The sequence below is a fragment of the Caretta caretta genome, chromosome 2 (assembly GCF_965140235.1).
Source record: "Caretta caretta isolate rCarCar2 chromosome 2, rCarCar1.hap1, whole genome shotgun sequence".
NCBI lineage: Eukaryota > Metazoa > Chordata > Testudines > Cheloniidae > Caretta > Caretta caretta.
Window position 1 is genome coordinate 74,150,660 of NC_134207.1, and position 12,563 is coordinate 74,163,222.

Genomic DNA, 12,563 nt, shown 5'->3' on the forward strand with positions numbered 1-12,563 from the left:
TTAAAAAAAAGCTCACTTTTCTTCACAAAAACAGTAATACTTGAAAAAAAAGAAAGTGAAAGGAATTACAGGAAACAAAATTCTCTGGGCTAAATCATCACCTGGTACAAGTTTGCATAGCTCCACTGAAGTCAATGGACTTACACTGATATACCTGGCCCTCTATCTTTTCAGTTTATTTTCTGCTTTTGACAACACCTTGTAAGTAGACTCCAAGGCCAGAAGGGACCATTATGATCATCTAGTCTGACCTACCTGCATAACAGAATTTCCCCAAAATAATTCCTAGAGCATATCTTTTAGAAAAACATTCAATATAGATTTTAAAATTGCCAATGATGGAAAATCCACCATGACACTTGGTAAATTGTTCTCATGATTAATTACTTTGAATGTTAAAAAAATTAAGCCTTCTTTCCAGTCTGGATTTGCCTAGCTTTAATTTCTAACCATTAATCATGTCAGACCTTTCTCTGCTAGACTGAAGAGCTCATTATTAAATATTTATTCCCCATGTAAGTATTTGCAGACTGGAATCAAGTCACCCCTCAACTTTCTCTTTGTTAAACTACATAGATTAAGCCTTGCGTCTGTCACTGTAATGCAGGTTTTCTAATCCTTCAGTCATGGCTCTTCTCTGAACCCTCTCCAATTTTTCAATATCCTCCTTGAATTGTGGGCATCAGTGCTGAACATATTATTCCAGCAGCAGTTACACCAATGCAAAGTACACAGGTAAAATAACCTCTCTATTTCTACTCAATATTCCCTTGTTTATGCATCCAATGATTGCACTAGGTCTTCTGAACACAGCCACTGCGAGTTCATGTTCTGCTGATTACCCACTATTATCTCCAAGTCAGCTTCATTGTTCTCCTGTTTAGCCAGGTAAAGCTCCTAACCTACAAACAATTACACATGTAAGTTTACTTGTTTAAGAAATCCCATTGACTACAGTGGAACTAATCTCATGTAATTAAATTACACACATGCTTAAGTGTTTGCAGGATCCTGGAGTAAATTAGAGTTTCCAGTTTGGGCCTTTTACATTGCAACAGGAGGGGAAAAAAACATTTTAAAATAGGAAAAAGTTATTTTAAATCCAAAATATTGGCAGATATTTCCGGGGCAAATGTAATTCCTGAAACTACACTGAAATTATTCAGTTTTTAAAAAATGGGTCAAATTCTGCAAAAACAATAAGTTAGGCCACTTCACTTGCTGGGAAATGCTTCACAGTTACCAGTGGTGAGTAGATTTTTCAAGCCCTAATTTACAGTAAACCGGTTACGTAGCTTAATGTGTTAATGCAAAAAACTATTCACTTCTTAAATCCAGCATTCAAAATCTAGTTTTAGGTCACAATTACCTAAAATGAAACAGTCATCAATATAAAAAAAAAATCACAAATGTTACACATTTTGAATATAGCAGCCTATTAGAAGAATGAGAGGTCAGAGCAGAAGTATATAGACATGAAACAAAGGTTTGTGGGGAAATTTACATAATCAGCTCTGATATGTTTCGGTCTAACCACTGCTACCAATTAAGTGTTACGAGATTAGTGTTCTGTACTCCTGGGCAGTCTCTTTCCCATCTATTTATCTTAGGATAAATTTATCTTCCCATAATGAAAAATATGTAATTTTTTGGTACTATAAATGTAGATTTTTTTTTAATGTTCATGCAGGTGAAGACTCAATCTCTACTGATTTACACAATATCTATCCCTTGAGGGGGAAGGGAGAGAAGATTTGTTAAGCACCTATACCACACACTACCTAAGGAAATGACTGCACTAAAAAAAGAATGAAAATGCACACAAGCAGATTTTTTATCTATATTTCACTATGCATATTCCTAACAGATAACCAAATCATGATTATTCAATGTTTACAGTAACATTCAAAAACAATGGTAAATTCCAACAGAATATGGGCCCACATACACCCTACGAAGGTAAAACCTGCATTTACAATTTTACACTACATTATAAATCCCTTTTACATTTGAATTTAATTAATTTCCAAATTTCATACAATAATTTCCCAGAGGGCAAATAAGCTATATAGTTTTAGAAAAAATTAAAATATATTTTCAAGCACTCCATTTTTTTCTTGTGTTAACATTTTTTGAGGGTGAACGGGGGTTGAAATAGGGTTCTTTTAGGTAAACAAGAAGTCCCTACAAACTCCAAATACATTCTTATAGCATTTCAGCTACAGGCCAGTTCTGAACACCAAAAATTGGGAAAAGGGGTTGGAAACAGGCATGGTTGGGAGCAGAGCTCTGACTTCGTAGCCACTGGAAGTTAGGGTTGGCTTACTATAGTGTTCAGGGTGCAAAATTTTTCACAGACCTGAGTGACACAGCTTGGTCAATCCAATTTTTAAGCACAGAACAGACCTATTTCACATCCTTTTCCACCCCATCTTCCATTCCCCTAAACTCCATTATTAATAGAAAAGTTATTTTGTTTCAATGTATTTAGACCCACAAAAATAATCAAAAATAAAAGGGAAAAAGGGGGAAATAAAGGGAAATATTAAATAAAAATTATGTTTTGGGTTAGTGTAGTACTGTCAGGAGCAGAGAGGGGGAAAATGCTTGCAAACATAAAACCTACAGAGGCAACACAATCTGATTTACATGGCTCCACCTTCTCTTCTTTTTTTTAAATCAAGCAATTTAAATAATCACTAACTTAAATCAAGTTGAAGCTTTGTAAAACTGATCTGAAAGTTTATACTATTATAAAACTAAATTTCAAATGCTGTTTTTATGTCACTGTTAAGTATCTTATTTGAATTTTACAGAATTTCTACAGGCAAAAACCAAAATATTGCAAACCAACACCTGATCCTACAAACATTTAAGCAGGTACTAACTTTACTCATATGAATACATCCAATTGACTTCAACAGGACTACTGATCTGCTTTAAATTAAGCATGTACATAAGTGTTTGCAGCATCACTTATTAACATTATATTTTTATTAAAAGCTTCTCTTTAGGGCATAAAATCTTTATCATTTCAAAACAAAATTGCTTTCAGTATTAACAATAAAAAGTTATTTAGCCTTTCAATAAATTAAGTTAGTGATTTTATTTTAAAATAAACAGGCCAAATTTTTCAAAAACATTTAGGCATCTCTGGATGGCATTTTCAAAAGCATCCACTAATATGAACTACAAACTTTGAAAAGGGAATATAACTTAGCTGAAGCGTTTTTGCTTTCTTGACTTGTGAAAGTTCAATATATTAGAAGATGGTGTTGGTGCAAATAAAGCATGAGCTATTATCAATTTTGTTTGACTTTATCAGTAAGCAAGGATGATGAGGCCCTGAACTTGTCTTTAGCATAAAGGAACACTTTAAATGTGAAATGTCTTAGCAGAATTTCAGATTTCGAGATTTTTTTTCCTAACAACTCAGAAGCAATTAGGTTTGCTAGAGGGAAAAGCTGCCTCTTGAGCAGAGCTGTTAACTCCACTACTGACACACTTTCAGCTGCAAGTATTCCCCCTCTTCTCCCTCTTAACAACTATCAGGGGAAAATAGGAGACCTGAGGCCTAGAGTTCAAGATCTATTAGAAAAAATTCAGCTCTACTCTGGAGACAGCTTCTTTCTCTGACAAACTTCCTACAGTGCACCATTAGGAAGTCCCAGTCTGATGGATCTGCACAGGACAGACCATAAACTTTCTCCTCCCCTCTCCACCTTGCCTCAGAAAAGTGGACCAGAGAACAACTTTGTTCTGATGATCCTCCTGTGATTCATCAAAGCAGATATGCCCTCTGACAAACCTCCTGGCAGAATTCTATTCTGATGAATCAGAGGAAGCTTATGAGCGCACGCTTCTACTTTGCGCTTCTACTCCGTCCTTCTTCTCCACTCCAAGACAAAAACCTCACATACTGCCCCATGTTCCAACTCCCAACCACATCATCTTCACCCCAACACAATTAATTTATAAAAAATGATAGTATGTCACAGTGATCCTATATATAATGCTTAAAAGCTGGATGTGGCATGCATATACAGCAGCATGATAGTGTTTGTGGATACATGGAGGTCAGGAAGAACAAGTTGTGGAGTGGATGAGAGTACACTAGTAATATGAGAGTACAGATATGAAGAGGCATAGGAAACACTGGAGCATTGCAAGGCGGCTAATACGGATCAATGCTTACAGCTATCCACATGAACATAACAGTGCTGATAATTGTATTTAGGTTCTATCTATACTGCATTTTTTGAACCAGTGCAAACCCTCAGAACAAGCATAGGACACTTAACCCACAGCAATATCATTATTTTAGGAGGTCTGCACCAGTGTATCTACTCTGATGTAGTTAAAGACAAAACATTGGGAAAGTCTCACACATGAGACTTTCACCTTATCTCTATTAGTAAATGTTCACTGAAGGAACTAAAATAAATCTAGCAACACTGGTGCAAATGCATAACATGCAGGCAGCTAAACTGATTTAGCTTAATACTGTTTAAATGCATCCATCTTACATTTTAAATGGATATCATTACACAAGTGCACGCTTTCTAATATAGGTAAGAATTTTTGTTAATTTAGGGCTTGTCTACACTTGACACACTATAGTGGCAAATCTGGAAGGCTATAGTTGCGCAGCTTTAGTGCCTCAGTGTAGACACTTACGACAGCAATAGAAGGGGTTCTCCCATCAATGTAGTTAATCCACCTCCCAAAGAGGCAGTAGTAAGGTCCACAGAAGAATTCTTCCATATACCTAGTGCTGTCTACACCAGGGGTTAGGTCAGCTTAACTACATCATTCAGGTTATGGATTTTTCACATCCCTGAGTGACACAGCTGGGTTGACTTAACTGTTGACATGGCTTTAGAGTTAGGTTGATATATGCATGTTCTAGGAATGCAAACTAAAAAACCCACAAGGAAATAAGCCGGTAAGTCTTTTAATAGGTTTCAGAGGAACAGCCGTGTTAGTCTGTATTCGCAAAAAGAAAAGGAGTACTTGTGGCACCTTAGAGACTAACCAATTTATTTGAGCATGAGCTTTCGTGAGCTACAGCTCACTTCATCAGATGTATACCGTGGACCTCAGGGTTGTTCGGGAGGAGAGTGGAGATAGATGAGCTGAAAATTGTGGAAAGGAGGTAAGTTTGAGAGGAGGAGCTAATGAATGTAGCACAGATGGAATGCTGAATAATTTCACTGCTTATTTCCATGCTTTTTACTATTTGCATTCCTGGTATACGAAATGGCACATTCTGGGATTTGGCAAATTGCCCATTTTATTAGATATTAGATTTTGTACAGCAGAATGTGACACAGGCAGCTGTGAACTAAGGCTTAGGTAAGGGCCCAGTCGCCATTCCAATCATTTAAAAGACAACATCAAATTAAATTTGTAACTTTTAAAAAAAAGTTTATAAAGCCTAATGTTTTAATTGTATCTTTTTAGAGTCCAACAAAATTATTTTAACTCCAGCATTGCAACTCTAAAACTGAAACCAACTATACAAAATTGTAAGTGACAATCAACTTTTCACTGTCCAACTAGAGAATGAAAAAAGTAAACGAGTATAGTGACAAGTAAACTAGAGTTTAAAATTCATTTTTAATAATCCACAGTGGTGGTAGTTGCATAAGCAAAGATATTTGTTTATTTATAATTTTAAATCTGGTAATATCCTTTTAAGAGAAGGTGTAGGAAGGAGATTTCATGGGATATCACTAGATGGTGGAAGCAGAAGTCAAAATTCCTGACCCTGAAATTGTATCTATGACACTCTCCCCTCATAGTGACACACAATGGAAGCCCATTCATGCAAATAATGTTGCAGGGTCTTAGTTTAGCAAACTGGAATAGTTGCCTAAATAGATTAGGAATCACTGTAACAGCAAGTATAAGTCTCAATCTCAGTGAGTCACGTCAAGGAGAGTCCCATATGCATTTACTATGATATTTCCATAGAGATGGAACCCCAACCTAGGTTTGTAAAATAATCAATCACAGATCACAACATTAATCTAAGATTTATATATCTGCATAATTGTAGGTGTTGCCTAAAAATACTATAGCAGGAACTATGTACCACCCACTATATAGTTCAGGCTACAACACAAATGCTATTGTATCCAATTTTCATGTACTCCTTGCTTTCTGAAAGTCACATTTTGGCCTGATGTGTGGTCTTTGATCAAAGGTATAATGACTTAATGTTTGCACAACCACTTCAAGCATTCGAGTTCAGCAAGGGATAAAAATAAACACTTTTCCTTTTAAAAAATTCTAACCAGCGTGAAAGAAGTTTGAAACTTTAATCATGGTATTGACATAGTCTTCCATCAAGGACATTGCTTTTGCTTGGACCAGAAAAAAGTGGTTTTGATTTACCTAAGTTGTGAACATTTGAAAGCTACATACTGAGCATCAGCAGTAATGTTTCCCCCATTATTTCTGCAACTTTTTTTTCTTGGTTGCAGTTAGTGTATTTCTAACACAACTGTTTATGTTAAAAAGGGATAAAGGACTTAGGATATATGGCCTTGCAAATTTATCTGATTGCCTAGTTTTTTTATTTTATTATGTTTAATTCCTCATTTTTGAGGCTCTTTTTGAAGGGCCTAATTCAATGACACAATTGATGAAAGAAACTAATTAATTGTATGATAAATTAAATTGAGCTCTGCAGTTGTAAATCAGAGTTGGATGTTCCACTCCTTTCAAAATGTGAAATAGAAGTATGTATAGCCATGCACTTGAAATGCACTACACGTTATTTAAAAGACTACGAAAAAAGGTGTGCACTCTTCAAAACTAGCTTGACCACTTTATATTCATAATATTAGTATTTATGCACTGATTTTCTTCAAAATATGGCTTGAATTAAATCTCAGTAAGATCTAAGACAAGACAAATTGGGCGGGGGAGGGAAAAATCAGACACTGAAGTAATTTTAGTGACAATTTTTCAAATTAGCAAAAGCACTTGGAAACAGGACATGAACCAGGACTGTTCTGAACATTGCTTCTTCAGTGGTATGCTCTTGCCCCAGGATTAGCCTCACTGCTGCCCCCACAGATTTTCCTCTTGACATCTAATCATGTCTAAGACCTTCAAGCCACATAAACAGTTTAAATTTATATAAATTGCTTATGCAGCTTAAATACCTTGAGTCAGTTTGAAATACAACACAAATTTTAGAATATTTTTCAGGGAGGTCAACAAAACAACCATGGGGCTATATAGCTGGATGGGAGGCACTTTTGTTGCTGGAGGGATGTTTTTACACATGGAGAGTTTCAAAGTCACAATGGGCTCGTAAATAACCCAACTCTCACTGAAATCAAATGGGAGCTGGGCACCTACTTTGAAAATCTCCCCCTCAGTGCTTCAGGAACAGATTGCTACCTGGTCATGGAATGAGGAACACCAAGGGAGGAAGGAGGCAGACATAGAGAATAGAGGCATAGAACACGGAGGAATACACATATAGAGGGACACAGAAAATGCAGACTTATTTATGTTTGTGTTTGAAGTTTAACATTTTACAGATTTAAGCATGCAAAGTTTTCAGTTTAATGTAACACCACTTCTCCTCCTACAGACTTATTGAAGTGTAGAGGAGGGGAGACCTGCTCTGAAGAGTCATAAGATATGTCAGAGGCTATGTCTATACTTGAAAGTTTTATCAGCATATCTGCATGAGTCAGGGGTGTGAAAAACCACACCTCACTGAGCTATGCTGGCATAATCTTCAGAGTAGACAGCTATGTAAACCTACTTTGACTAAAAAACTGTCCATGTAGGCTGCATCTACAGTATGAGGCTATGCCAACACAGCTACGGTGCTACAGTCTCCATAGTGCAGAAACACCCTCAGCAAGGTGTTCTACTGCTGTACAATGTTTCACACACTCATGCTCACCCCCATCCAGTTTATACCTCCAACCTAATTAACTATGTACCCTAATTATTAAAGATATGCAAGAGGTAAAAACAAATTAGGCTATGATTGCACACTGTTTTCTCAAGTGGGAACTGAACAAGTATAATTTTTTTAAATCTTTTCATATTTTTTCAAATTTTAGGGGCAAAGATAATTGTGTGGACACTGCAATTTGGGCACGGCAAGTGGAACAGGATTATGTGGCAGTGTGGAACAGGTTGAATGCTCTAACAGTTCTTTTTGAGACATTCTGATTTTTTTTTTTTTAAGATGCAATTTTGATAAAGAGAGGTAATATTGGTTTGAGGTGCTAGCTAGACTCCTCCAAAACACACTTCCAACTTTACCTCTGTTAATAAAGTCTGTACTTAAATAGAGGTAAGCCTTCAAATCTAAAATAACAACCTTTGGCCAAAACCTATCAGTTATAAGTCTACAAAGTTGAAACTAATGGTTACCAGTTGACTTTTACCATTTGGTGGCTACTAAAGACCTGATAACTTTCTCCATCTCATTTCCTTTAAAAACTAAAACACCAATAAATTAAAGGCAAAACAATTGTTAAGGCTGTATATTTAAGCAATTAGAAATAGAATATGAAAAAATTAAAGAAATGCACAGTTTAAACCCTGATAACTGTATCATAAGACATGTGAGTTAAGTTATTTATCACGGCTCTTAGATACAAGTGCATCCAGAGTTGCAGAAAACACGTATCTGAAAAATAATATATTTAATAACTATTATAATGCAAACAGAGTGTAGATTATATTTTAGACTTTGCTTTTGCATTGCCAGAATTTTGGTTGTATTAACATAGTTATATATTGTGTATTTTAATTGGTTATAAAAATCATTGTTTCCTCTCTCTCTTGCTCCAATTTTATAAAAGGCTTTATATATTATTTGTTTTTTCCCGTGGCTGGCAATTTTATGCCCTCCAAAAAAATTTACAATGTATTTCAAGGAACTGAATGCAATGAGTCCCATCTAACCACAACAACATTTAAGTGTACTTTAACAATAACCGTCCTTTTCCTAAAGAAACATCTTGACCTGAGTTTTCAAAAACTTTTAATGTTGCCAGCACAACTGATGTAGGCTTCTGAATGGGTCTAATTACAAACAGAAATAATTGCAATATTGAAGGCCAGACAGAGGAGCTGCTTAACTAACAGCTATAACATCTACACATGAACTAAACAGATGAGGGTGTTTTGAAAGGTAGATAACTGGTTATGGTGAGGATGCTATCAAACAACAATATAACTGACCACGTTGAAGTACATATTTTCTTTAAGGCATGTTCAGGGACAGTTATTTTCAAACAACATTTCTTCTTGTTCTAAAATGCTCTGTAGTTTTCCTATGTGCTCAGATAGCTGATTAGTGGTTTAAGTCTCAGGAAAGGAATACCTGGGGTGGAATCCTGGCCAAATTGAATTCAACAGGAGTTTTGCCATTTACTAGGATTCAACAGGAGTTTTGCCAATCTCACAGGATTACACCCCCTAGAATTCATCCAAACAAAAAATACACATTCTGGCAGTTTCAGCTCCAACCTTCCTCTCTGAAATAAGGATGAAATTCAGCCATGACAGAGTAGGTAGTATCCCATTGACCTCGCTGGAGTCACATCTGCTTATGCCTGCAGTGAGTTTTGTCCCAAGAGAGTACCATTCAGTTTCCTGGGAAAGGGACATGTGTGTTTGGCAGAGATCCTAAAAAACAACTTCCCTTCTTGTTGGTAGTTCTTTCACTCTGCCTGGCTGCCCCCTATACTGAAAAGATGGCTGATTTTCAGTGGTGCTAGGGAAGCATGGAATAAAGCACTTTAGGATTTCTGGAGATGAAAAAGTGTAACGTACAGTTAAGCACCAACTATGTTTTACTATACAAGTAGCTGCATTTCAATAATAAGGAAAATAATTCATGTAAATGTACATATACACATACAAGCTTTACAAAATACCCTCTATTATTTGTTAATATGCAAAGCGCTCTGGGATAGAAAACGCTATGCATTTTAGCAGATTATTTCTACCTTACAGAACTGAGTGACCGGTTTCAGAGTAGCAGCCGTGTTAGTCTGTATCCGCAAAAAGAAAAGGAGGACTTGTGGCACCTTAGAGACTAACAAATTTATCTGAGCATAAGCTTTCGTGGGCTACAGCGAATAAATTTGTTAATCTCTAAGGTGCCACAAGAACTGAGTGAGTACACAGGAGTAGGACAGTTTTCTGATTCAACAACATGAATTTTTTGTGACTGCCGGAATGAAACAACTGTTTTGAATGCAAAAAGTTGCAAGAAGCAAAGATTCACTCACAAGCAAAACCAACTTTACTTCCTGTTTATTAGAGGAAGCCAGAAGACCAAGAACTTAGACATGCAAGAGTGCAAAGAATCTGGAAACTCACTCTACCCCAAAAGTACTTGGGGGGTGGGGTGGGCTTAGTTTAACTCAAACACCACAAGGCATTTCTACAAAAAGTAACAAAATCCAGTTCTCCCACAACTAAGTAAATATATAGTTCCTTCAGAATATCCATCCATTTCATAGGGCAGCCTACCCCAATTCAGCCCACATAGGGTAATGCAGCCTTTTCCATTGGAGCCAAGGGTAGTACAGCTGCACCAGGTCTCTGCAGTGGGAGCTCCCCGAGGTACTGAGGGCTGCTCTCTTCCCTTTCTACAGGATCTGCCATGCACACCCTATTTCCAAAATCTGGCACAGTGAGGGGAGCTTTTCTCCCCCAAGTTCTACCTAGTATTCTCTATTCCTCTTCCACTGCACACCACCTGCATAAGACAGAGGTGAGTTCTACACCACAAGGTTCTGGTCTGCAGCCCTAGCTCTCCAAAAGCTCAACAGATGAGACACTAACTCAAATCAGCTTGACCCCCCACACTCTCTGAATAGAGCACTGAAATCAGTTCGTTCCCCTGCCCCTGGGCTCTTCCCTGCCGTTCCCTCTATTCATTCACGTTGATGCCTTTGCCTCCTAAACCCCCTCTAAACCCTCACTTGGGCATTACACTGAAGCCCAGATTTATACTCCGCCCTGTGCCTAATAATGCCTTTATTGAATAATAAGGTGGGCTCCGCTCCCCCAGGCTGGGCTACTGAGCTACCCCACACCACCCACACTGGTCACTGAGGTGGGATACCCCATCCCCAAGTACTGCCATACAGTCCGTCACCAGCAAACGAAGAGATAGTATCCATCCCCCTTGACTGTACAATAAGCCGCTCTGCATTAGACACTGAGATGGGTTTTGTCCCTCCTACTCGGCCCTACCTTTCAGGCACCCACACCCCGGCAACGGGCCCTAAATCATCCTCTCTCCTTGGCTCTGCCCCGCCGCTTCCCTACCCTCTGTACGGGTAGTGAGGACCGCTCCCTTCCCGCCCTACGGATTCGGGCTCCGCTCTCTCAGGCTCTACCAGACGAAGACCACAGGCCCGACGCCCTTGGGCCCGAGATGGGACCCCCCCCCCCCACGCCCCGCCGCCCTTTACGCGCCGCCCGAGGCACGGAGATGGAACTCCTGTCCTGCCGCACCTACCCCAGGTACTGAGGAGGGACGCGCTGCCGTGCCGCCCCCTGCACCGGGGCTCCACTGGGGACCCCCAAGTTCTGGCTGGCGCCGGGCCCTGCCGCCGCGGCTCAGCCCAGACACCAGCTCCCCTTTCCTGGAGAGAGACAGGTACAGCCCTAGCCCTAGCCCCACCCCGGGGCTCTCGCAGCCCACAGAACGGAGACCCGCTTCCCCACACCCGCCCCAGGCCCAGCTCGAACCCCCCCTCACAGACCTGTGGATCCAGCCATCTTGTCCAAACCCCTCCCACCGGCCCGGGCCTGCGCAACGCACGTCACCTCCGCCTCACGCAATGCGTCACTTCCTAGTAACGGCCACAGAACTCGCGACTCTAGCAGGAGATATAGAAACTGGTCTCGCATCCATAAGAAGGCGAAGTGATGGGAGGAGGGCCGAGGCCTCGAAACTTGGTCAAGTAAGGGCGATACCATGTCTCACTAGAGGGGGGAGGGAACCCTGCCTGTGAATCTGATGCAGGCTCTACGTGGGTGAATTCCCTGTATTGTGGGAGAATCGGGCTCCTGTCAGAGTTTGCTCTGTCCCGGCAGAGAGGCTCAGGGAACCCTTAGAGTGCGAGCGTCCGTACCGGGAACCTAGACGATTGGTTACATCCCCCTTTCTGCGCCGAGTTGGGCTCTCCTGGGCAACTAATGGTAGGAAAACCCGCGAGAGCCCACCCACGTGTCCGGTTTGGCGCGGAATTTTCTTGGGGTTCACGGGCTGGCTGAAGGCGCTTGCGGAAGAAAAGCGGGGTACGAGCGCGAGACGCCGCCATCTCCCCCCCTCCCGCGAATATCTGCGCGCGAATGGGATGGGGGGGCGGGGGGCTCGCGGCGCTGAAGAGGGCGGCTCCGTGCTGTGCCGTTAATTCGCTGTAACTTTTCAGAGCCCGGCTCGGAGCAGGTGCCGGGGGGCGGCGCAGAGCAGGGCTGCCTGCTCCCGGTGCAGGGCGCGGGGCCGGCGGGCTCGCGGGAGAGGGGGTTGGGTTCGGTGCGGGCTCCGGGCC

At 40.3% G+C, this 12,563-nt stretch overlaps 1 protein-coding gene across 3 annotated transcripts in view; it reads right to left on the minus strand.

Moving 5' to 3' along the window:
- UBE2V2 (ubiquitin conjugating enzyme E2 V2) overlaps positions 1–11,905 on the minus strand; it is a 49,034-nt gene extending 37,129 nt beyond the window's left edge. For 2 of the 3 annotated variants that reach the window (XM_048840621.2, XM_048840619.2), the window contains exon 1: positions 11,772–11,905. In XM_048840621.2, the coding sequence (XP_048696578.1) occupies positions 11,772–11,787 (16 nt within the window). In that variant the 5' untranslated portion in view covers positions 11,788–11,905. Of the gene's footprint in view, positions 1–11,524; positions 11,622–11,771 lie in introns of those variants that run through there. The other variant, XM_075125246.1, reaches the window with a different exon arrangement.
- Positions 11,906–12,563: the final 658 nt, after the last annotated feature.